The sequence below is a fragment of the Vidua macroura genome, chromosome 9 (assembly GCF_024509145.1).
Source record: "Vidua macroura isolate BioBank_ID:100142 chromosome 9, ASM2450914v1, whole genome shotgun sequence".
Taxonomy (NCBI): Eukaryota; Metazoa; Chordata; class Aves; order Passeriformes; family Viduidae; genus Vidua; species Vidua macroura.
In genome coordinates this window covers 21851233-21877076 of record NC_071579.1, presented here as the reverse complement: position 1 = coordinate 21877076, position 25844 = coordinate 21851233, and the positions used below count along the sequence as shown (strand labels likewise).

At 50.6% G+C, this 25844-nt stretch overlaps 1 protein-coding gene and 1 long non-coding RNA gene across 4 annotated transcripts; one reads left to right on the top strand and one right to left on the bottom strand.

Annotated features, from left to right (window-relative positions):
* Positions 1 to 9438: 9438 nt before the first annotated feature.
* On the bottom strand, positions 9439 to 9945 carry LOC128811614 (uncharacterized). The gene is made up of 2 exons (XR_008438408.1): positions 9859 to 9945; positions 9439 to 9701 (listed from the first exon to the last, which is right to left on the bottom strand). It is a non-coding gene; the product is annotated as an uncharacterized LOC128811614 (long non-coding RNA).
* An 86-nt stretch (positions 9946 to 10031) lies between these two features.
* ELOVL1 (ELOVL fatty acid elongase 1) lies at positions 10032 to 23942 on the top strand. Of its 3 annotated transcripts, none has more exons than XM_053985360.1 (8): positions 10032 to 10090; positions 20177 to 20238; positions 20662 to 20852; positions 21014 to 21094; positions 21302 to 21358; positions 21691 to 21796; positions 21950 to 22086; positions 22482 to 23942. In XM_053985360.1, the coding sequence occupies exons 2-8, from the start codon at positions 20193 to 20195 to the stop codon at positions 22734 to 22736; spliced, it is 873 nt and encodes a 290-aa protein (XP_053841335.1). In that variant the 5' UTR covers positions 10032 to 10090; positions 20177 to 20192; the 3' UTR covers positions 22737 to 23942. The 3 variants fall into 3 exon arrangements, with proteins under 3 accessions (XP_053841335.1, XP_053841336.1, XP_053841337.1); XM_053985361.1 differs by lacking the exon at positions 10032 to 10090 and adding an exon at positions 11055 to 11115; XM_053985362.1 differs by lacking the exon at positions 10032 to 10090 and adding an exon at positions 11134 to 11196.
* The last annotated feature ends 1902 nt before the right edge of the window (positions 23943 to 25844 follow it).

The window sequence follows — 25844 nt, the reverse complement described above, 5'->3', positions numbered from 1 at the left end:
TTTCCATAGATTGAAGCTGTATTTCTTTAATTCCCTTCAGATCAGTGGATCTTCTCAGGAAGGAACTGGGCCTCTGAGTTGTTAGTACCAGAGGAGTCAGATATTATGATCAATCTTTCCTGCTCCCTTTTTAAGACAGACTGAACTGATGAAAGTCCTTTTTGCTTTAAGGCATATTTTCCATTTCTTGACTCACATCCAAATCTCCTTATGCATCTGTGTCCCTTGGGACACTGGACCAGGACACACTATTCTAATTGTGGCAATGGGAATTTCAGATGTAGAGCAACTTTAACCTCTTATCCAGTTGCTGCCAGTGCTTGAATGTTTCAACAGGGAAGAGGAACAAGCCTTTTACCCATAAAGTCACTGTGGAATTCATGGTCCACTGCTTGTCACTGTGGTCTGCGTGTCCAACAGGGATTCACTGTTCCTGGTGCACTGTGTCAGAATAAAAGTGTGACCCTGCTGGGACAGGGCAAAGGCTCAGGCTGTGTCCTGCTGTGGCAGCAGCCAAGTAGGTGATTGGGAAGCACACTTCCTGTGAGCATGGGATGTGCTGCCACTCTGAATTCCTGTGGTTTTTTTTCCCTTGCCTTATCCAATCCCTTTTGAACTCATCTCTTTCAAGCAGGATAATTTTGGCAGGGGGGAGGCTCAGCCATGGCATGGCAGCTGCTGCTGGGCTCTCTGGGCTCCAGTTCAGGTGCAGGAGAGAGATGGAGAAGGGCACAGGTTTATTCTGGTTCCCCAAACCTCCCCTCAGTACCTGCCAGGCTCTGGTGCAGACAGTGGGATTTGCTGCATAGCCCCACTCCCCCAGGGATGCCAAGGGCTCCCAGGACAGAAGGCTATACACATCATTACTTTGGTTTTTTACTGGTAACCAGCTTTACACTATTTAGCACTCCCGCTGCAAACACATGCTCAGTACCAGCTCCCCAGGGAGCAGCTCCTCTCCTGCCTCACACTTGGCCAGGCTGCCCATGAGCTTGTTCCTTGATTGCACACACTACTGTACCAGCTCTCTGATACTGAAGAATGTACAGTGCCAAAAAATTTATCATGTTGGTCTGACAGGCTTATTTTCTGTAATCCTTGTTGACTGGTATTTATATTTCTCTGCTTTAAGTCTTTATCAATATGATCACATATTTTTTGGTCATTATTTTGCATATGATGTCTGGCAAATAGACACACCTGTTTACTAGGCCATCCTGTTTACTTTTTTAATATGCTGGCATAACTTCAACTTGCTTGTTCTCTGGAGCTTCTCCAGGTTTCTTTGTGTTACTGGATCTCAGCATTAATAGTTTGGATGTTTAAAATTTGATGTTATTTTTTTAGATGCAGGATACCCAGACTGAAGAGTTTTCAACATTTCCCTTATACAACTGTTGTTTAACATCCTTCTGAGTTAGAGTGGAAAGTGTTTCACCCTCGTGACAGGAATGCTTCATCTGGCTTCCTCTCAAATGCAGGAGAGAGATATTTATTGCCTTTCCTTCCTGCCAGCTACCCACAGGCCCACTGTTCCCAGTCTGTATCACACATGCAGCCATGCTGGGTCGTGCCCACAGCCTGTCCTGCTGCTGCCCTGGGCTGCATCATCTCTGGGAGCCATGAAGCTCATAGTGGTGCCACCACTTCCCTGCATCTCTCTGCATCCGGTGATCAGCATGACAAACACCTGCTGCTTGTTTGTTCTCTTGTCCCGTCCCCAAGCAGCGATCTGCACACAGATGTCTTCTGTTTAAACAAGAAAAACATAACATTTTGTTTGTTTTTTTAACCTACAGATCTTTTAAGTGGATGTCATTAAGCCTTTATAGTGGAAGTGTGGTGCGAGGGAAGAAGCAGCTGAAAAGATAGGGGGGCAGAGGAGTGAGGGGAACCTCTTCAGTTCTCCACACTCCATACCACAGGTAAGGCAGGGTTTCAGTGTGGGCTGCAGGGTTGGTTTCCATCCTCCTGCTAGGATAGGATCTTTCTGCCAGATACATCTGGGACCAAAGAAGTCTTGTGGTGGTTGGGTTGAGAAAGCCAGAGCACTTTTTTATGCTAAGAAGCAAGATAATGAGGTGAGTGCTGCCAAAGGGTCTTCAGGCAAGTTTTTCATTTGCATTGTTTCCAAAGCAGCTTCACCTGCAGCTCACAGAGGAGAGAAAAACACATGGAAACAGAAGCAGAAGATGCCTCTTAACTGACTTCTGAAAAGCTCAGAGACTGCTTGAAAGTCAAAGGCACAAACACAGGGTAAGTGGTCAAGTGTAGGAAACAGCTCCCCAGTCTGGGTCTTTGCTTTTCCCCTGGCTCCCTGCATGAGCTTGGTGGCCCCAGGAGAGGCAGAGCCTGTCTATGTGACAGCTGGTGCCTACAAATGAATGCACAGGTGTTTTCAAAAAAAATCCCATGGATCTCCTTCCACCCAAGTGCAATAAACCTTCAATTGTATTAGACATAAAATGTTACCACTTTGTACTTCACAGAGATGCTGTGACGGTAAAAGCTCAAGTGCAAGAAATGGGATGTTTGGATGTATTTGTAATACATGCCATAAAAATAGTTCAAGCTGATGTGATTCCACAGTTTATTTATTGTCTCTATGACACTGCAGCTCTCTGGCTGGATCCAGGAACACTGCCTTGGTGGAAACCTGCACTTAGAAATTGATGAAAACCTTCTGTAATTTCCCTAGGGGTAATCCTGTACATGAGTGTAATGCAAAGCATACTATGCTGTCTGGCTTCTCTGAAGGAGAAGCCTTTGTCCTTTTTTTTTTTTGGTGTGTATTTTTTAAAGAAAGGAAATTACTGCATGTATATTTCTGACTGAGATGCACATTTTCCAGAGTCAGGGGTTCAAGAGCTCTAGTTTCTGCAGCAGCTATCTTATCACTGCTGCTGAGATTCTGTCATTGATTTACCTGCTTGTTTTAAGGCTTCTCCCTTTGCTACCATCATGCCCAAGCAGTTTCTGCACTGAAATAGCAGTGGGTGCTAAGTCCAGCCTGGTATGTCAGCTCCTTTCCTCTGAGTAAAGACTGTGCCCCAGGGTACTTTTGCATTAAGTTTTTATTTGCTGGCCATGCATTGGGTTAAAGACCATGCTTTTGGCATTGCTGTCTATGGGTGTTATTTCAAAGCTGCAGCATTTCCCAGGATGTTCCTCTTTTGAACGCAGACCTCCCCCCTCTATGCTTGTTACCAGGTGGCTTTGGTGGGATGTATCTGTCTCCCACTGCCATGTGCCAGTCTTGGGCTCTGCCCACCTTGGCGTGCAGCACAGAGGTGTGCTGCTCCCACGGGAATTTGGCTTTGAAACATGCAGCAGATGTTTATGTGGAGTTTATTTTTGGTACTAAAGTCGGGGTCCTGCTGTGTGATATGAGAGAGGCAGCTCTTGTCTCCTGCTCTGCTGCAGCAGCATGGCGGGACTTCAAAGCACTGCCTCAAGAGCCTGTGGCAGTAGCTAACAGAGGAATGGTTTGTATCCCCCTGAGAATGTTCTTATGTTCTGCAGAAGTGGGGCTGTGGAACCCATTTTGGCTGTCTTGTTTTTGTGTATTTAGGCTCTCATAGGCATCACAGCAGTAGAAACAGTGTCAATCATCATCATCATCATCATCATGGCACAGCCTGTTTTGCTCCGTCAGCAGAACAATGCATCAGGTCGTGGCTTGATTGCACACGGGGCTGTGCGGGAGCTCCCACGTGTGCAGCCCCCCCGCAGCCGGCAGGGAGCTGGGCAGCACCGGGCTGCAGCAGGAGGAGCCAGGCAGCCCTGGGCTGCGGAAGCCCCACTGCAGCTGCTGGGGAAGTAATGACTCACACAATGCTTCTCTGGGTGCATCCACCATTCCTCTTAAATGTTGGTATTCACTCACACGGGGAGTAAAACCAATAGGAAATTATAGGAGTGTTCCAACCCATGTTTTGAACAAGCAGCTCCCTCTCCCTCTGCTTCTATGTCCTGTGCTCACTGGTGTGTCTTGCTGGAGCTCAGGTGCAAGATGCTTGTCCCCTCACACACAGTCAGGGAGGCCTTCAACAACACTTTTTGGAGAGGTGAGTATATACCTGTTACTGGGAGAAACAGTGCAGCTTCTCACCATGGGAGCTGCCCCACTGCTACTCTCCCCTTTCCCTGAGCCCCTTGGGCCTGCCAGGCAGGTGCAGTAGGCCATGGCTGACCTGCCACAAGTTTTCATATCACTCAATTTCCTTTTTCTCCCGACCCACTGTGGGTCTCAGGGCATGTACTTGTGCTGCTGACTGTGCCAGTGGACAACCTCAGAAGCAGAGAAGACGCCAGGCAGGCTAGAGAGGAGAGTATCCCCTGCTAGCCTGCAGCCCAGACAGGCAGGCAAAGCCCAGCCCTGGCTGGAGCTAAACATGGCCTCGTTTCATGGCAAAACAATTCCTCTTTGTGCAGCCTGTTCTCCCAGAACAATCCTCTGCTCTGACAATATCCTTTCTATGGCTTAGTCGCTGTGGAGTGACCAGCAGTGTGCTGGTCACACTGATGCCTGGCAGCTCACACCCTGCTGCCCCATGGCCGAGGTGCAGCACCTGTGACCCCTGCCCTGGGCAGCCTCTGCTGAGGACTCTGTGGCCACTTCAGGTCAAGGCAAAGTCTTCTCAGGAAAGTCCCCAGCACAGCCTGAAAGCACTTGGGAGGGTTTATTCTTCTACCTTTGCTCACTCCATGGAGCTGCATGGCACTGCTGTTCTACAAGTTAGGAGAGCCCTGGGACACAGTTGTGGAGCGTGACATATGGGTGTCGAGTCACCAAATCTGACTGTAATCCCAACTGCCTGAGTGAACAAGTCACCCAGCTTTGCCAAGCTGCTCCCTCCGGCTCCAGGCAGTCTGGGACAGGTTGCCAGAGATGATCAGCTCCTATGGGCTTTAAATCACAGAGGTAAAATGAAATTACTTTGTATGCAAAGGGGACTCTGGGGATGAGCAGGACTGTGGCTTTCTCATCACCTGCTTTTCCTCTCTTCAGGAGCATATGCCCATGAAAGGTCATGCCCATGTGCCCAGCCTTGAAAGGTCCCTGAGCAGGGGCAGTTTTCATGTCCCTACAAGAGATGGAGCTCCCAGAGCTCCCGTGGTCTTCTGCCAAGCTGTGACCTGTGGCCAGTCACCAATAGTTGTACAGTAACCAAGGACTCCTGTTGAGCTGCATGTCCTGAAACCTTGTGACCTCCTGACTCTTTCCAGCCTCCTGCCAGTCCACTCTGGGCCTTGAGGTGTTCCTGCCAGGCCTGCTGCCATGCAGAGACACTGAAGAATGGGCTTCTCCAGGCTTTTAGTATCCTCAGACACCTTGCTGTGGCTATGGCTTGGCTTCTTTCCCTCCCCCTGCCCCATGATTTGGTGGATTTGAAACAAGCACCATTGTTCCATAAGATTATCCTCTAGGCCACAGGAACAAATAAGGATGCTTTAACAGGTCCAGAGTGGGCTGAGACTTCTGGCACATCTGTGGAGGACCCCAGGGTCTCCTGTATTGCTGGGGTGATGTTGGCAGCCCATGGAGGTGGGTGTCAGGGCTCACGCTGGAGAGGCTGCTATGCAGCTGACAAATAATTCTTGTCCCAGTAGCAAACAACAGTCCTGTGTGCTGCCCACCCCAGTTGGCAGGCAAAGTCCAGCAATTAAACACACCGGGATGAAAGTCTGCTGTCAAAGCTCCAGTGCACCACCACAGTGCCAGCAAGCTTCCAGGTGATGCTTGCACTGCCCCTTCCATCTCAGGGAATGCCTTTTTGCAGGTGACATTTAAATGTAAATCTACAGTATCATGTTACAACAGGGGTTTCAGCGGGGTCACTTCATGCCTGCTGGCTACAGAAATGTTGTGGATTGTTTGCTGGTAGCTTGAGGGGCTTATAGGGACCTCAGATTCCAGGAATGAAAGCGTTTCTTTTGGCTTAAAGGAAGAGGGCAGCAATGATGGGGTATTTGGCCTTTACTGCCACTACAATGTAATCAGCACAAACACAAAATTTTTCACAAGGTGAGTCACTTAATCTTGATATCAGCCGTGGAAGGAGGCAACACATCAGCCTGAACACATGCCCAGGCATGGGCTACCTGCCCATCTCCACTTATTGAAATTGCAGAGTGACATGATGGCATTTAATGGGCCTTTAGGTGCTGAGTAGTGTCATCTCTCACCACTTTTAGTGGCCATGAAAGCCCTTTTGATTCTCTCAGTATAGACAGATGTTGTAGGAGCATTTCTTGGATGTGTTGCTATTGTGAGCATAATCAACTTACCATTTTTTCCATGGAGCCACAGAGAAAGTGTGCAGCAATAATTTGTGGTTGATAGTGCTTTAGAGTCCAACCTCAGGGAAAGGGAGAAGGGTAAAACAACATTAGAGAGCCAATTTACATTCGGTGTTTTTATCTGGTCACATGCAAAATTTTTGGTTTTTCAGGATTAAATAGAAAAGGATGGGAAGATCTGTAAATCATCTTCTCACTCCTCAAGTGTATTAAGGTGTGTAAATTTACTAACTATGTGTGTCAAATACATTACTGAAAAAATACAGGGCCAATTGTTCACATATTTAATTTCACTGAATTCATTTGAAGTCTTTATTTTCTTTTAGAATTTTTCAAGTTGAATAATGTTGATGTTTTTGCTAAATAAAACTCTCATCATTCAATTGATCAGTATTTAAAACATAAATTCATAGTTATAAATTCATTGAATAAGAGAATATAAATTTACTATATAAACCAGGCATGATCAAAAAGATATTTTAATTCCCCAGAGAACCAAGATTTTTAGAATTTCTAAATTGTCAGAAAACTGGGATACTTTACACCTGAAGAGACTGAAACCTCCCTTTTCCCACCCAGCTGCATGGTGAGCCTGAGCCAATCTTCAAGACTGGCACCAGAAAAGGTGCAACACTGCACCAGCATCTCTCATTACATGCAGAAAAAAAATATCATTACTAATCCCTGAGGTCATAACCCCGCAATGAACTTCATTCCTTTTCCATTGCTTAGTTCTTACAGACCTTCCCATCTGATAGTCTGGTAATTGTGTGCACTGAGGATGGCTTCAGTATTTGTGCCTTCAGCAAGTTACATTAGCCCACGCCTGCTTTTGGCACCAGGGCAGAGCCAGGAGGGGAAAGAGAGGGGCACTTGGCTCTGCAAGGAGCAAGCAGAAGACAAGGAGCAGTGGAGGGAACAGTGCAAAGGAGGAATGCAGAGGCTCCCACCCACCTCCGTCTGACTGGATCCCCATGGTAAGAAGGACCAGCAAGACCCTCACTGAAGCTAAAGTGAAAATGGTATGTTGTTCTTCAGGATAAGAGATGGAGGAAGGAGCTTAAGCTTTTCCAGACTGGAGCCTGGTGCAGCCCAGGCTGCTGGGAGCAAGCACAGGTTGTTTCCTGAATTGCAGGTGAAGAGTTAATGACTTGTAGGGCTGTGCCAGCTGCAGGAGGGGCTGGAGGAGGCAGGACTCCCTTGTGGAGGCATGTGACAGGATCATCTCTGTTCTGGTGGTCCAGACTGTAGCCAGGGTGACACACTTGGCTGGCTCTGAACAGCTTCTCTCCCAGATTTCAGGTCGGATGGGCAGGATTCAAGATGGAAGCAGATTACTCATCTAGAAAAGATTCTGTCCCAAGACACTTTGGGAAGATCAGGCTGTACACAACAGGTCACACCACTTGTCTCCCCCACCTCCCTTATTTTTGAGGTATTTTCTTTGCTATGTGTTCTTGTGCTACCCTGCTTCCAAAGAGGCTGGAAGGCAGAAACCCAGATGCACAACACATACCAGATTAGCCAAGTCCTTGCTGGAGGCCTGTCCCCAGGGGTTAGGAGGGGACCCTTCATCACCCCCTTGGACAGCACACCCACAAATCCATGTCCCTGCAGCCAGGGTGCTCCTGCAGACCAGGGTCCTTGCTCCAGCTGGAGCTCCTGCCCAGGCTGCTGCAGCACTGCAAATGGTGTGGGAAGGGTGAACACTAAGGAACCCAGACACCTGCTGAGCATGAGAAGTAAACAAAGGCCAATATGCAGACAAAGGGAACCCGTCAAAGCTAGTGAGTGTGAAAAGAAGAACAAACTGATGGAGGAGAAGTAAAATGGTGAAATCTATTAGATGTGTTGGAGAATTAAGGAGTGAAGCAGCAGATGCAGTAGAAACAAAACAAAAAAAAAAACCTAATGAGCAGATATCACACAGAAATAATGGTGGAGGTGGCAGACACAACAGGGAAATAGAGTCCAGGGCCAAGAGAGGAGAAATAAATTGCATTCAGAGTAGAAGAAAAGAGAGTGACCTGGAAATTAATTCCAATAGCAGGAAGAGGCTGGGCTGTGCAATGTGGGGCTCGTTGTTAGAGCCTGACAAGCCTGCTAGCAAGGGTGGATCCAGAGAAGAGAAGGAATGCTTGGAGAAAGCTATGAGATGCAGGATACAAGGTGGAAAACAATCCAGTATGAGGGAGTGTGAAGGAATCCACTGATCTCTAATTTCATGACATACTACATAGCAAGGTTTACATTGAATTGGAACACAAATCAAATAAAAATAATGTTGCAAAATAAAAGGAGAATGAAAAAGAAAAAAAATGAAGAGTAACAAACAAGGCTGATGCCTATACTTAACAAGGGAGGAAAAGTGATCCAGACTGCTTCGTCTCTGCCAGTTAACAGTATCCAGTTAAAGAGTAACACAGCACACAAGCATGAAATGGAGGATAAAATAAAATTTATGATGTCGACTAACTTGATAGTTTAAAAAAAACCCTTTCTATAAAGCTATAGGCCCTGTGTGGACTCCAGGGAAGCAGCTCTGAACCCTGGGACCAATTAGGAACCATGGTAGATATTGGGGCAGAAGCAAGCACAGGAATTTCACGTGGGAAGGAGTGGTTCAGGTCAAGACAAAAGCAAAGACTGAGGAAAGGGAGCATATCAGGACACACAGGTTACTACTGAGGTACTTTGTGGATATTTTTATAAATTAATTTCCTTAAGGACTGGCACAAATATTAGGTGTAGTCTGATGAAATCAGAATGTTGTAGTGCATTAACAATGTAGGGGGAAGTAAAGGAATGCTCTACCACCAAAAAAGGGCAAGAAAGTCACCAGAAGAGACACTGACCTGCCTCTGCAAATGCAGCCCTGCCTGTATCCAGGTGGGAAATTCTCACTAGGTGAGCACAAGTCTGTAACTGCTCGTGGTCACCCATCTTCAGGAGAGGAAATGTGACAGCAGTACAGCAAAAAGAGTTACCATGGCATTAGGTGCAGCAACAGGCAGACTAGTAAGAAAATGCTGGAAAAACTTATTTAGTCTTCCCTGTAATGGCTGAGAGGGAGATGATTGCAGTCTACAAACACACTGTAGCATGAACACCAGGGCAGGACCGTGGTGAGATAAATTACAATGCTGGCACAGGAACAAATGTTTATTAACCGTGCATCAAATTAAGCTGGAAATGAGAAGATGATTCCTAACAATTAGAATAGTGAGTTCTGAAAACGCCTTCAGACCAGACGAGCGCGAGTCAAGTCCCGGCCACTTTTTAGGATGCAGATTGGCATGGCTGTGGAGGCGCCACAGGATGGAAACACTCTGGAAACTGCACGCGGTCAGAGTCGGCGTCTCCGGGTTCTGTCCGGTGTCTCCGAAAGCTCGCGGCGCCTGTTGCGGCGTCACGAAGGGGAAAAAAAGCCTATGTGCTGCAGGTTTATGAACCTGTACGGGTCTCCCTCATGCCGCCACCACCACCCTCGAGCCAGCCCTCCGCCCCGCTCGCTGACCCTGCCGCAACCCGCATCCTTTCCCAGCCATTTCCCACCTTCCCCTCACAGCGCGCAGCCCCGCAGGCAGCGCCCGCCCGGCCTCTCAAGCCCCGCCGCGGTGGGCGTGGCCACGGAACGGGCGGGACGCGGCGGACGCGCTGATTGGCCGCCACTCTCCCGGGGGCGGAACTCTGCACTTTCTGCCAATCGGCAGCGGTGGAGGGGCGGGGCTTCCCGCTTTAATGGCGGGGGCGGCCGTGGCGGCGGCAGAGTGGGGTGCGGCTGGTGGTGAGTGCAGGCGGCTGTGGGGTGGAGGGCGTAGGGCCCGTTCTTGCCTGGCGGTGGGCGGGCATGGGGTGTCTGGTCTGTTCTAGCGATCATTTGGGATGTTTGCGAGGGGGGAGTTTGGGTGGCGGTGTCCGGGGTTAGTGGAGGGTCGAGGCAGGTCGTTGGGGTGTGCTGAGGGGGCTTCGGAAGGTGATTGCAGAGCCGGAGGGTGCTGAGGAGGCCTTAGCAGGGTTCAGCTGCTTTGGGGGTTAAGCTTTGCTGCCAGGAATGGTGAGTCCTGCCCCGGGGAAGCCATGTGCTGGCTTGGTACCTGTTAACTAGTCTGCTGGAGGAGGTGTGTGTGTACGTCTATGTTCCCGTCACCTGGGATGCTCACGGTCATGGGAGGAGGTCTGTGGTGTCTCCTCACCACAGGGGTGGGGAGGCCGTGGCCTGATGGGTGGGATGGGTGTTGTGACACTGTGACGTGCCCTTGGTGGGTGATCACGCTGGGTGCGGCTGTAGAGGCTGTCACCCCCCCGGTAAGGGGGGAACCCGCGGTACCGTGTGGCAAGTCCACCGGTGTGCAAACCTGCCCGTGTCAGACAGAGGGACACAAGTGAAGTCCGAGTTGAGTTGTTGAAGTGTTTTTTTGGTTGTTTTTCTTTTGTTCTCAAAAGCAACAGGGTCCTGTGATAAGCTGTAGTGCTCCTTGGCTCACAGCCTGGTGCCGCTGCCTCAGTGCACCCATGGTGCCAGGGAAGGGTGCGAGTCCCCTCCGCAGTCGGCTGCTCTCCTTTGGGGCAGAGCCGGTCCCTCTGTGCGAGGCTGGGCTGTTTTCCCGGTCGGCCGGGGGGAAGGACTGACCCTCCACGCTGTGTGCCGTGGCACAAACACCGGCCTCCGCCCCGGCAGGCCTCTGCCAGAGGCCGCGCTGGGTCCCGGCCGTGACGGGGCTGCCTCCCCACTGCTGGCCGGTGGCCCGAGCCCAGGGTTCGCCTGCTTCGCGGCTCAGGGACCGGTGGCTGCGCAGCCTCAGGAACGAGGTCGGCATCGCCCTGTTAGCGTTTTGGCGGGATTGTCCCAGCTCCACAGGCAGCGGAGTAGCCCTGCGGGCTCGCTGAAAGGTGCCCCAACCCCTACACATCGCGGCGGCGGCGCGGGGCCTCTCCGGGCCCGCTGCGGCCCTTCCCAGCCGCGCAGGCCCCGCTTCCGGGCCCGTCCGCGCCACACCCGAGCCGGGCCGGGAACCGCCGGGGCGGGGGGGACCTGGCGCTCCCTCCGGCGGCAGCGGGGCCGGGGCCTTTGCCAGAGGGACTCGCAGGGGTGGCAGCAAGGCTGAGCGGGGTGCTGCTCGGCTCCTACCGTGGGCACGCTGAGCAGCCGAGGGCTGTGGTCTCCTGGGGCTTCTCTGCAGTGGGGTGCGAGCAGCCCCCGGCGGCCGGGGAGCTTTCTTTTACCCAGCCGTCGGCATCAATGTAACCATTCAGATGGCTCTTCCCTCCTCCTCCGGGCAGGGTGGCAGTACCAGGCCTCCCCCGCTGCTGCGACACAATGTCAGCTTTGAGTGCCGGCTCGTGTAGGTGCTTGGCCTCCCGCTGGCCCTCGCTCTGGAACGCGGTGGCAGGAGGAGGAGGTCACTGTCACCCCTCTGGTGGCAGCAGTTGCCTGGCCTTGGGCTGACCTGACACTGGCGTGGTCGTTCACAGGGGTCTGTGCTTCGTGGACCACTGTGGGCTCGATAACCACTGGCAGTACAGGGCTTGGTCTGTAGATCTCTTTACGTGCGCCAGTTCCTCTGTTGTAACGAAGGGGAAGCTGGGAAAGCTACTTATTTTTACGTTGTAACAGACTAAATGAGGCAGCATAAATAGGCATTGCAACAAGAGGCTAAGCTTTGGGGGTGGCAGTCTATGCCTCAGTGCCTGGGCTGCTGCCTGTAGAGGGGCTGTCAGGTGCTTTCGCTGTGACTGATCATGTTGGTTCTGAAGTCCTAAAGGCAGGGAGGGAAAAGTGGGGTGAATACCCCTTCCTATGCTCAGTAGGCAGCATGGGATAACACTGGGTGCTTTACCTGCTAGTGCATTTCCTCAGAGCATGTCTTCCCCTCCTGGAGGCCAGGATTGCCTGTGCAGCAGTGCATCCATCCTGCTGTGCTGTCCCAAATTGACCACCTTCTCTTCTACCAGAATGCAGCCAGGGCAGATTCCTAGCAGGATGGAGCTGACCTTCCCACCAGACCTGCTGGGCAGCTTCTTGAGGGTAGTTTAGAGTCAAACAGCTGGCTGAGCCCTTGAGGCTTGGTTGAGACTGCTGTGCCTTATCTCTTTCCTAGGAAGACCCTCTTGTTCATGGGTGTGAGCTGCTGCTACCAGCCTGTTCCTATGAGAAACAGCAAGATGCCAGTTGTTGCAGCATCTACTTGCTACATCTTGCTGCAGGGATTAAGCTGTGCCACCCACACAGCCTGGGCCTCTGTGGTCCTGCCTTATGTTGTATTCTTATTTTTGTTTCCTGAAAGTCCATTATTGGGGGGGGGGGGGGATTATGTGGTCCTTCAGAGAAGCAGTGTACTATGAAAGTACTGTTAAAACTGAGACTTGGGAGTAAAAGCTCATTCTGGCCGAGAGGTGTCTTGTACCATATGTTAGAGATAAAAAATAAGGGCACTTGTTGAAGGTGCATAGTGTCTCCTTTCTCTCTCAATGGAGAAAAGCTTTGGATCCTGAGGAACTTCTGAAGCTGGTATCAGGGGCAGGTGCTTGACTGGGTGCTTTCCTTAAATGTTACAGGTGAATGCTCTCTTCTTTTCTGCTGGGGGTTACAGCATAGTGAACACTCTGCCTGAGATGCTTACAAGGGATACTGGGAGGAGTGCCTGTGATGGCCCAAGAGATGCTCTGTGTTTCTGTGCTTTTGTATTGGACTTCTGGTAGTGTATGTCCTACTGGCTGTCAAATGGTGGGAGTACTTGGGCTGGAAAATCTGGTTCTTGCCAGTCAAACAGGTGAGGCAACTTGGGCTCTTATAGGGAGGAGACGGTCCCCAGGAGCCAGGACTCTTCCCTGCAGGAGTTATGGGGCTGCTGTTGCTCAGAGATGACAAGTTGCAGCTGCCACAGCCTATTCCCCATCAGGCTGTTGTCTGCAATCTGAGCCTTTAGTGGCTTGAGGATGGTGGAGGTGGTAACTGGGTCTGATGTTTCTTGATTTAGTGTGTCACAGAGTCAATTCTTTGCTCTGGGATGGGTTGGGGTGGTGAGCTGTCACTGGCAGCAAGTTCTTTAGCTTTGTTGCAAGGTGTGCTCTTACCCTGTGGGTCAGATCAGCTAGCTTGTTCTCATAGTTTAGGATTTGCTCTGTGCACACACAGATTTTATAACTCATGCTGCTTCTACTCAACCCTAGGAGGCTTTCCCTGTCTGTACAGCAGTAGAAGCAAGTGCACTGACTTTGAGTGGTCAATCTACACCTGTGTTGAGATAGCCAGGCTTCATACTTCACTTTCCTTGTGCTTGGAAGGCTATGAACCTCCTTGAATGTGATCACCATTAAGCCTCAGGCATGTTGGGTTCTAGGTGCATGTACTGTGCTACTGGAGTATGACATCTTCATGCTGTCAGAGAGCATCCTGCTCTCTTGTTAGAAGACTGTGTGACTGCACTGCCTTCTTGGTGTGGAGGGTACAGGACCCAAAGCTGGTGTCTTGGTAAATTCCAGGCAGTGGCCCCTTGTCTCATTGACAAGTGGCTCTGGGTTCATACCTGGGCTTCTTGAATAATCCAAATAAAGCTGTTGGAGGGAATTTGTGAGTCTTTCCTTTCTGCATCTTGCTTTGTAGATTTTAATGTCCATCTTGTCTTGATGTACCTGTCTAATTAATGCACAGGCCTGAATGGGGCAGAGCACACTAATCATTACTGTGTCATGATTACAGCCAGGGCTGTGAGAACAGAGTTGAAGCCTTGTATTGAGGCATTTGCATAGTGATTAAAACCAGAGATGAGTGCTGTGGTACAGCCTGTCCCACCTCTAGATAGGGGTGCTCTGTTTCTTTGCTAGGTGGCTTTAGAAGGCTTGACCTGATTTTGGATGCAGGTGTTAGAAGTTGGCCTAGCTCAATGTAGCCCTGCCTGCCCTCCTGTCACCTGCTTAGTTCTGTCCTTCCTGAGAGTGCTCTGTGCACTCTGGGGGGCTGCTGGGTGCCTTCACTTCAGAGAGGGAGCTCAACCATCTCTACCTACCCCCTTCACCTGGTGCTGTATGAGGGAGTGACACAGATCAATATGGTTAGTTCAGAAAGGAAATACCTCATTTTCCACTTCTGTTGCTATCTCATATTGTTTCTTTTTTCCCTTCACTTCTTTGCTCCTTGCTATGTCAGATTTTTTGCCTAATGTTGCCTTTTCTGTTTTTTTTTTTTTTTTTTTCCACATCTCATCTGCTCTCATCTCTACTGATGTCTATTCTCTGAATATGCAGCCACCAGTTTTGACTGTGATAAGGAGTAAACCTACTCTTAACAGCCTGGGGAGTTGCTGCCCCTGAAAAAAGTATGCTGTGCATATTAAACCTCTTAATGCAAGGTATGCTCTTGTGGGACCTTGAAGTCTGATTATTTGCCTTGATTTTTGTTCAAGGTTACCAGACCCTATTGCAATGGGTGTCCCCCTTTCCCTGAAAGCTTGTGAGGTGCCATACTGACTGTCAGTCAGAGCTTTCCTGCTAATCTGGGTGTCTCCTCTTGCTTTCCCTGCTTCCAGTGAGTATGGGAAGAGGAGAGCTTATTCTGTTTGTAGGATGCTATCCAAAGCCTCAGGGTTTTACAGCCACTGTGTGAGAGAGTGGTAGGGTATTAACACACACTTTGTGAGGATGAGGAAACTGCTCAACTTCAGGCAGGGCACTTCCTGCCACTTGGATCCTGCCAGTGTGATTCCCACACTGGTTGCAATGGCAGCTCTTGCAAGAGCTGTTACATATCACGACTTTGAGAGTTTGCATCCCTTATGTCTCACAGTACCTCCTGTACTGACTTCAGAATATGCTGATGTGGAACATACAGCACCAGGTTGTTGGCCATGTCCTTTGACACTCAGCATGAAGTAGGTGAGCCAGAGGAAGTGACCAGTGGATAGTATTCAAATAGGAAAACTTCCCTGGTGGTGCTAGCATAAAGTTTCCTTGCAGTCTTTGTAGTTAGGTTGTGAATGGAGTTCTGGGACAAGTTGCTCTCAAATTTCAATCAGAGTTTGTCCCAAGTCCTCAGAGCTGAGGTGCCAGGCTAGCAGAGTTGCTTTACTGCCTGTGTCTGTTGGTATGGCTTTCTGCACTTAAAACATAGAAGCTCTGGTGGTCCTGCTAGACTTGTCCTCTGTGGCTGGTGAGCTGGTGACAGGCATGTCTTTATACTGATTTCTTTTGAGAAAAAAAGTTACTTTGGAAGCACGTGGACTATGCAATCTTGAGTCTTCAGTGAATGGCTGAAATTATTAGTAGGAATGCAAGTGTACTTGAATACAGCTCTCCTGTTGAGTGGCCTCTGCTGCATGTATTTGAGCTGGTGTTAGGAGATGCTGTGTGTGAAATAAGTGTGTACTGCCTGGTTACAAGCCCCTCTCCCTCTCACTGGGCACAGAGCAGCAGACAGTGGAGATCGAAATTCAGTTTCCTGTGCTTCACTGTACACTTCAGTCTTGGAGAAATCCCACTGCAGAGTTGATAGAAAACAGGGGTTTGCAGCTTATTGCTGGCTGGGCTCCTTCTCTCTCTTGTCTTGCTCTGGCTGCCTTGCTGCCTGTGTGTTTTTTGGGGAAGATAAAGTTTCATGCTCCTCATCTTGCTGGATTCACTTGTGCATAAGCTGAGGAAAGCTGCTGGAGCTGTGGCTGTCAGCTCTTGGTGGTGACGTTTTGCGGTGCCAGCCTTGTGTGTGCAGTACACACCCCTGTCTGTGGCTGGCTTGATCAGTTTCACTCTTCTGCAGGGAAATATAGTTCATGGCCACATGGAGCTGTGTGCAGGCTTTGCTGGACCTCATGGTGACTTTCTGGAATGCCAGGCAATTGAGTAGGTGCTATGGTGGGGAGGTGGGGGAGGAAGATGCCTCTTCCTGAGAGGTGGTGGAGATCAAAGCTGCATCAGGCAGCAAGCCTTGTTGCCAGCTTGTAGGTCAGGGATGCGAGTTAGTTTCACATCTGGCCAACTGATTATCTCCTGACCTTTGAGGGCTGCTACTCCCTTGGAAGCCCCACAGGGCCAGGCCTGCTTTAGCCAGTTCAGCAAGGGCCTTCTGCCAGCTCTCCCTGGGGTGGCAGCTCTGTGGCCACCTACCAGATGGTTTTGGTGCTGCCTTTAATTAAACTAGTGGGGAGATGAGGGTGTTTGCTTTTTCACTTATTACAGGACTGATTTCTGACCTGAATGCTGAGGAGTAGGAGTGTTCAATGTCTAGGGCAGAGTCTGTTGCTTGCAGATAGTTGTTGTGTGGGGAGATGTGTGTCCTGCAAGGCTGTTAACAAAACTAACTGGCTTGAGCTCTGGTCTCTGTCAGTGTCATGGTTCTGACAGTGCTGTGGTCTGACTGGGGCTGGTCATAAAAGGCCTTGCTGTTGTTGCTGAAGTTGCACTAATTAGCTGTATAGCTTGCTGGAAATATGCAGGCTACACATTGCTTGGTGTAAGCAAGTATTTAATCCTTGATGTTGGTTACTGGAGCAGATTGTGGCCTGATACTCCAGTTTGCAAATAGTGGGAACTTTTTCTCTGACATGGGGAAGTGACTCGCTGTTGCTGAGAGATAGGACATGTGTTGCAAGGTTTCTCTGTATCATCAAGGGTGTGTTTGGGCCCCTAGGGTTCCTGCTTATTTGGGATGCTTGGACCTATTTGCTTGATTTCTCTTCAGCTGTTCAAGGCTCACCTTTGGGTTCTGCATCTCTTCCCAACTCCTTGCTTAAGAAGGTCAGGATTTAGAAGGAGTTGGAGGAAAGTAAATGTCCCCCATGTGTGGAGAGGACAGATCCAACCACTGAGCTGTGAACACCTGCAGCATGTGATGTGCAGTGTAGTGTGGAGTGCAGTAAGAGCCAATGCCTGTCTGGACAGTGAACCCCTCTCAAAGTGTGGAGGGGTGTTGTGCACAGAGGAGAGCTCAGGTTCCTGGACAGTTGGTGCTCTGTGCTGGAAAACCCTTGCCTGAAGCAGAAAGGCTGGCATGGAGCAGTGAAGATAACTCTTGGGCCTGCCCTACAACTCCCACTGTGCTGCTCAACTGTCAACACCCCAAGGCCAGTGGCTGCCCCTTAAGGGACAGAGGAGGGCAAGGCATGCCTGCATCTGCTCACTGAGCAAGGCATACTTTGGCCACTTTGATGAAGGATGATGTAGCATGCCAGTGGGGACAGATGCCAGGTCTTCCAAAGACCTGAAGACTTCAAGGGTTTCCCTGAAGATGTGGTTGCTCTGTTAGCTTAATTTAGCAGGATGTTGTTCTGCCTAGAGAAACCGAGGAAAACTTATAGGTCCTTTCCATAAGGGCCTGTAGCATAATTCCGCTATTTCTGTCTTGGTAGATGTCTTGGTGCTTGCCCAGAGCCTGTGTTCAGGACAACTTCCTGTGCCATGTGTGGCTGTAGGAGTGTTGGAGGTGCTTCACAAAACAGCAATAAGACAGACTTTTTACTGTTCACACTGGTGGGGACTTCTGTGCTAGTCCTGGTTTGAAATGGGCTTCTGCCACTGCCTGGGGGAATAGTTGTTATGGACCCTGAATTGTTTTGAGCTGGGGTCCTAGTTGGCCAGTGGTACTGGAGGCTTTGGCCCGGGGTCAGGGAAGTGATCCGTAGTGTCTGAGCTGAAGTGTGTTTCTGCAGTGTGAGATGGAGCTTTGAGCTCAAAGACAGCTGACACTTTCTTCTCATCCTTGCCTGCTCAAAATAGGCAAGTACTCAGCAGGATTTTTGTCTCTTCCCTGGACCTGTAGTAAGGCTGACTCATTCACTTTGATAAGATAAACACAGACCTTGAATAGTCAGGTGCCTCTGCTGGGAGCTGACTCTTGAGGGCTCCTCAATCTAGTAAATAAAGGTGTAGCTGGATGTAGTGGTTGAAAGCTGAAACTAGACAGACAAGTTTGGAGCTTGCTCTTAGCCATTAAACAACATAAAGCTCAGCAGCTTTCCAGACTTGTGCTTACTGTATTTCCCACAGCTGAGCCTTGAGTGTCTCTTAAGAACACAATAGTTCCTGCTACACTTTTAGCCAGCCTTTGCTGCACGTGGTGAGTGGATTATCTTGGCAGTGCCCAGAACCTTAAATATTACTTGCATCACGGTGGTACTACAAGTGAGTATTACTTGCTATTAAACCCTTTGAAACCTTGCTTGGGAGGGTGGATGTGTATTTTGCTGATGAGGTGCCCCTTATATGTGGGGGTATCAGTCCTAAGTGGGCTTTGCCCTGTTGCTCCATCTGCCTCCAAAATGGCACAAGGAACCACCTTCTGTGCTTTCTGAAACACAGCAAAACTTCTTGGGCTCTGTCGTTGGGCTGCATGGCTGTGCAGGCTTGCTCTGGAGCTCTGTTGCCCTTGCAAAGAGGTTAGGTGGCACTCCCCAGTCTGGAGGAATGCAGAGGGTATGACTGGGCAGGCACAGAGCCAGCGCTGCTGCTGCACCAAACTGATTTGTAGGGAATGGTGAGCCAGAATGGTGTGTGCCAGGCCCCCCTGAAGATTACTGCTGACAAAGCCTGCCATGGAGGTGCCTGGTAGCTCTGCACAGGAAGTGTCTGCTGCCATCCTGCCTTACAGCAAAGATGACATTGAGTTTTTTCTTTTGCTGTGAAGCTGAAGGAGCAGTGCTGGTGTTGGCGGGTGAGGGCTTGAGGCAGCAGTGGCTGCTGAGTACTTAGGGACCTTACTGGGAAGAAGGGTACTCTGGCTTCAGTCTCCTGGCTGATGGTCTGGAAGAGCCCATGTGCTTCATGGTGGCAGCAATATACCTCCTGGGGAGACTGGGCTGGGGACCCATTTCCCCAGGCCATGCATGGGCAGTGACTCCTGTGCACCTTCTTGGAGGGAAGGGATAGGTGGAGTGTCTGGTAGCAGCTGTGGGGAATGCCCCCCCCCCCCCCGCCCTTGCAGATGGATGAGTCAGGTGAGGCTGGGCCTATGCTCTGCCTCCCATCCTGCTGCTCTGGTGTCCAGTGGGCTGGGGAGAGGTTGGGGAGCACACTGGATGGGTGAGGATGTTTCAGACTTGCAGCAGAAAGAGCCTGGGCCCTTCCTGCTTTTCTGGAGAGCATCTGCCCAGATCAGTTTCTGGTGTGTGCTCATACTGAGGCTGAGCAGGTGTGGGGAGTGCCAGTCCTTCTCCTTGCAGCTTTCCATCGTATGACTTTCTCTTGTCTGGAAGGGGAGTGGAAATGCCATTGCCAAGCAGGATGCACCTGGCCTCTGAGGTACTAGGTTATGTGGTAGTAGTTTCTTGTCCAGAGGGTTTTGTGCAAGGATGTGAAACCAGGAACTTTGACAACAGAAACTGATGGTTGTTTCTGAACGTATGGATTTCCTTCCTCATGTAATGGCTCTGCCAGTGATGGTGTGCTGTTTCTGTGGTGGGAATCAGCTGGCAGGAGCCCAAAGCTGACCGTAAAGGCACTGCACTGTGGAGAATGTGGGCCAGACCTGCATCTCTGCTCCAGGGTCAGAGAAGTGTGCTGCCAATGTCATGGTGCTTGTGGAGGATAATGCTTGAGCTTTTACAGCAGGAGCAAGATTAAGGGGCTTGGAGATACAGTGCTGAGATTGGAAGCTTTCCTAGCTGGCTTGAAATGTTGGGTTCTTGCCTTGGAAGGACTGCTGGCATTTGATGATGGGGTTCCCAGCAGAGCTGGGGAAACAGAGCCAGGCTCCGTGAGAAGTGAGGAGGCCTGTGGCTCAGTTGGAAAGTGGATTCTGGTGTGTGATCAGCTGAAAGCAACACTGGCCAGATACATGACTGTTTCTCTGAAACTGGGCTTGGAGTTTACTGATCTGCAGGGCTATGCTCTGTAGGCTGCCCTCCTGGGAAAATGGCTGCTTGATCTTCCCTGCCTCTTTCCACAGAGACACTGCCACCACCATGGAGGGGATTGTGACTATGTATCAGGACTTCATGAAGAAAGCAGGTCAGTGTTTGGCTCTGCCCAGCTGTCAGACAAGTAGCACTACATGCTTTACTGCCAGAGGCATTGGGGGGTGGTCTGTCATCCCTGGAGCATCCCTTGGTCGAACTGCATCCTGCCTTTGCCCTTACACAGATGCAACTCTGGGGTTTTTGTGCTGCCTTTTATGAGGCCGTCTTGCATCAGTGCCTGTGAAAATTGTTTTGGGGCACTTGTGATCTCCAGGCTGCCCTGCAGCATGGCTTCCAGCTATACTGTGCTGAGTCTGGCTGACTTCACCAGCCTCTGCTCCCAGACTGCTTCCCTACTTGCACTCATGTCCTAGAACAGGATTGCCGTGCCCTTGCCTCCACTGTGGCAGTAGCACTGCTGGCAGCAGGTTGGGGTGAGGATGCTAACTGCTCTGCACTGTGGCTCTTTCTGCAGACCCCCGCATCGCTGATTATCCACTGATGCAGTCCCCATTCCTTGTGATGGGCATCCTTCTGGGATATGTCTACTTTGTCCTATCCTTGGGTCCCCGGCTAATGGCCAACAGGAAGCCTCTAAACCTGAAGAAGTTCATGGTGCTATACAACTTCTTTCTGGTGGGACTCTCCCTTTATATAGTCTATGAGGTGAGTTGTCGGTAGCTTGGTCGGGCATGTGTAAAGCAGCGTGTGCAGGCTGTGTGGGTGATGGGGAGCCCTTTTCCTGGCTGTTCCCTGCCCTTCTGTGCAGAGCTTGACATGCAGTGGGTGATGTGTTAGGCCTCACCCTGATGATGCTCTTGTTGCAGTTCCTGATGGCAGGGTGGCTCACTGGGTACACCTGGCGATGTGACCCTGTGGACTTCTCACAGGACCCCAAGGCCCTCAGGGTGAGTTCTCATCCCTCTCCTGATAAGTTGGGATGGCCTTTAGTGCTTCTGTTTGGATGGAAGGGTCACAGCTCCTGCCTTTCCTGAGGCAGAGTATGTGCAGTCTCTCGGCCTTGGTTTCATGCCAGGGTAACTGGATGAGGCCCTTCACTCACTGGGCTTGTTCAGGATGAGGCAGGTCTCTAACGTTAACATGTTCTCTTACAGATGGTCAGTGTTGCTTGGCTCTTTGTTTTCTCCAAGTTCATTGAACTGACAGACACGGTGAGTTACTGAGAAGGCCTTGTCACCACTTGCTGGGCAGGAAGTTGAGCCCAGTGTATTTGGGGTAGGTGCTTTTGCAGCCCTTCCAGTCTGACCTGGTAGTGCTTCTGTCTGGCATTACTGCCAAGGAGCCCACCCTGGAATATTAGTGCTGAGGTCTCTCGTTACATGCTACAGCTCTGGAAGCTGTGGGGTGACCTAATGGGTGATGACAATGAGTGGCGGGGGAGGGAGGGAAGCATCATTGAGATCACACACTGAATTAGTGGCCCAGCTTGCTCTAGCTGCTCCTGGGGCTGCAGGTCCTTAATGCTGTTGGGCTTTCATTGCAGGTGATCTTTGTCCTGCGGAAGAAGAATGAACAGGTCACATTCCTGCACCTTTTCCACCACTCTGTTCTGCCATGGAGCTGGTGGTGGGGAGCAAAGTTTGGTCCAGGTAAGATGGCAACTTGTCTGGGTTCATGGATTGGGTAGGGTTACCCCAGCATGCTGAGAAGGGGTTTTTGGCCCTGCTGTGCTCTTAGCAGCTCTGTGTAGTGCTGATTGCTGTGGAGTATCGACTTACACGAAGGAAAATCTATTTTAACAGGGGGAATGGGCTCATTCCATGCCATGATCAATTCCATGGTGCATGTTGTCATGTATTTCTACTATGGGCTGTCAGCAGCAGGACCTGCCTTTCAGAAGTACTTGTGGTGGAAGAAGCACATCACAGCCATCCAGCTGGTGAGTCTGAGAGCAGACCACGTGCCTGATGTGAAGGGCAGGCCAGCCCTTATACCTTTGAAAGGAGCAGCCAGCAGCAGTTGTCTCCTCTGTAGCATATTGCTCTGGGTTTTTAGCAGCTCTGCCCCACTGTGGGCCTCTGATAGCCCTACCAGCCTGGCTGGGGTGTGGGTGCTGTTCAGTTCCTGGGCTGCAGCCATGTTGGGAGGGTGAGAGGCATATGCTGCTCTGGACTTGTGCCTGCCTTTTCCAGCTGCTGCTGAATGCCTCACCATAAGGACCTTTGCTTCATACTGGGAAAGGAGTCTAGGTGTTGCATTTAAAAATAAGGTCTCTAGTGGGTTCCCTGACCCTGCTCCCATGAATAACTTGTTCTTACTCTGCCTTGCTCCCAGGCACAGTTTGTGATTGTCTCCGTCCACATCTCCCAGTATTACTTCATGCCCAACTGCCAATACCAGTTCCCCATCTTCATTCACCTTATCTGGATTTATGGGACCATCTTCTTCATCCTCTTCTCCAACTTTTGGTACCAGTCCTACACCAAGGGCAAACGGTTGCCCAGGGTGGCTCAACAAGCAGCCCAGCACAATGGTAGCAGCATCCACGAAAATGGCACTGTCACCAATGGCAAAGTCAAAGCCAACTAGAGGGTAAAGTGCTCCCAGAGCCAATGAGAGCCCCGGGGCAGAGGCAGCTGGGACCTGTCCCTCTGCTCCTGGGTGCCACTAGCCAAGTCAAGTGCCTACAGACTGTTGTACCCCTGTGCCCAGTCCTGCTGTCCCCTGTCTGCATGCTCAGCCCCTCTGCTCTGAGCAGCCATGGGCCACTTCTGCTCCTGGGAGGGCTTGTGCTGTTTCTCAGTGTTGCTGAGCAGAGAGGCAGCTGCCTGCATCACAGCTGTGGGGCTGCAGTCCCATTCCAGTGTTTCCAAAGGAACTTTCCCCAAGTGCCTACATCTGGCTCTTCTGCCTAGGGGCCATTTCCTTCTGAGTAGGACCAAAAGAAGAGACCGCTTCCTGTCCTGGTGCCCTCTCCTCTTCAGTGTCTCACAAGAGCTTGTGTGGATGAGCAGATTCATCCATGGCTGCTTGTTACTGCCAGCTCATGTGTGAGTGCTCCCGCTCTACGATGCCTTGTGCCACTTTGTTCCATGCCACAGTGCTGCATGTCCCTTCTGGTCCCTGTGTGCCCAGCTTGGGAGTCCTGCCCTGGCATATCTGTGCCCAGGTGTCTGTGGAGAACGTAGGGGCAGTACTTATGGGACTTAAGGGCCCAGACCTGCCCAGTACGGTACCCATGCCCTGTGCCTAGTACATAGCAGGGGCTGTGACAGCCTGAAAAGGCTTCCCCCATGTGATAAGCCCAGGTTGCCTTGCTGTTCTTGTGCCTGGGCTGGGTGCTCAGTGTGTGCTTAAGCCACACTTACCTGATCCTCTATGGCAGCTGGTGGCTTGCTCCAGAGTGGGGGAGACCAAGCACAGCCTAGTCTTGGACCACTTCCATTCCTGTAAATTCAAGACTTGAGCAATAAGTGCCCCTAAAATCAGCTCCTGGGCTCTCCTGCTTGGATCCAGCCCTGCTCTGGCCTAGCCTGAGCACAGTAGAGGGTGGTTTCAAATGTGCTCGGCTGTGGTGCAAGAGTGAGCACCTTTTGCCTCTGGATCTGACTGGGCCTGCATGAAGATGTGCTCTGCCCTTCAGCAGGGCAGTGCAGCAGCTCTCCTGGCCTGGTGCCTGTCACCTGCTCTGATTGTAACCAAAAAATGCTGATGGCCTCGAGGACGAGGTGAAGGAGCCAGGCCCTGTCAGATTGGGCTGCTCTTCTATCACAAATAAACAAACAGAAGGAGAAATGGCTCTGTCCTCTTGTTTTCTTGGCTCAATATAAGCAAAAGCTGTTCCAGGTGCTTGGTCCTGTGCAGCGTGATTGAAGGCAGGGCTGGGAGAAGCAGCTGGTGTAGCAGGTTTGTGCTGGGGGAAGAGGGTGATAGTTGTGTGCTGATGAAGCAGATGGCAGATTGTTTCCAAGTGTTTTGATAGAGCAGTGCTCAGGGCTGGATGTGTGTCAAGGTTCTGTTGTGAAAGTGACTCCACCCTGTCAAAAAATGGCTGGGGTGGTGTGGGCTGGGCCCTGGGCCACCTGCCCAGGAAGAACTGCTGCTTTTCAGAAATTATGGGGATTTGAGGTATGGCAGAGCAGGGAATAGAGACTTTGGAAACTTGAGTGCTTGGGAAACAGCAGTTTGTTGCTTACTACATCTGCCAAAGCAAAAGCTGCTGTCATCTGTGAATGCCCCTGCAGCATGGATCTGTGCACAGTGTAGCTCAGGTTGGTCAGAGGAAGGTTGATGTTGTTGCTGTCTTGCTTTTGCTACATAAGTGCATCTTTGCCTGGCTGGGTTTTGTTATATTTCCAACTGTCTCATTCTGGTTTCCCTTCAGTGCTTTTGGGGTGTAGGGCTGCCTTCCCTATCACCCCATGACTGAGGGCCTCTTGAGCAGAGGGCAGCCTGGGTGCTGACTCACGCTTGGGAAGAAGAGTGGGGAGCCAGCTGGGCAGCATGTGGCTGGGAAGAATGTGTTAGATCAGCAGCCTCCAGATGCTGAGTTTCACTGTAGGTTTGGTTGTCGGGTAGGAGGGCTTTGGTGGATGTCCAGCCAAAGCCCTAGAGCAGAGCTTGATGTGAGAGAGCTCTGCTGATCTGACCTGGGCTGCTGTACACCTCAAGGCCATGCTCTGAAATGTAGGAAAGCATCTTCAAATGACCTGAACTGCTGTGACTAATATGCCTAAACTACACTCGGCCATCACCCTCTTCTACAGTGCTCAATGTCCTTGTGTGCAAGAAGTCATAAAGTGGGATCTGGCTGCTGCACAGTGCAGTGTTCTCCCAGTTGTTGATGCTTCTCTGGGAGTAAAGACTTGGATGAGAATTTGTTCTTGTCCATGCTGAAGTGGTGCAAATGTTAGTTCAGTGCTCAGAAGTCACCACTTCAGGAGCTGTAGGTGATGGTCCAGCTGACATGGACCTTTTCCTGTCAAGCCTCCTTCTCCCCTCAAACTGGCTCTTTGCTAAAGACAGGACTGTCTTTGCTTTTGCCCAAAATAGTAACAATGCTTTAAACTACTTATGCTTGGTATTTTAGAATGGGCTGTTCCCTGCATGTGCTCTGCTCTCCCTTCCTCCAATTGTTCCTGTTAGCTGTGCTCTTCTATGGGCTGGCCATGGCACATGGTAATTATTCTGCTGTCATGCTGTGAACTGAATTCACACCTTATAGGGCTGTGTTTACTGGGCCTGCTGGATCAGTGCCCACTTCCTTCCTCTGCTCCTCCTCACTCCAGGACTGTAAGAGACCGGCATGGGGCCAAAGACCCTGCAATATCATTACCCTCTAGTAATGCTCAGAGGTCCTCCAAGGGTGTGTAATGCACAGCATCTGGGTTGGGGCATGTGCTAAGGAGAAAGAAAGAGCCTGTGAGAGAAAGCTGAGATGCTCTTACATGGGAGTGAAAAAATTACAGCAACTTTTAGGTAGATAAAGCTTTCCTTCCAGGTCAAGAACCAGGGAAGGCCTAATCAGCTGTGGGCCTACAGGGCAAGTCTGTGCTAACTCCCAGCACCAAAGTGCATGGGTGTGGGGCAGTTACAACACCAGCACAGCTCTGGGGTAGAGCCCAACTTTGCATCTGGGTTCCTGCCTGCTTCCCCATTAGAGACAGCTGCGGCCCTAGGATTTGTGTCTGAAGAGGG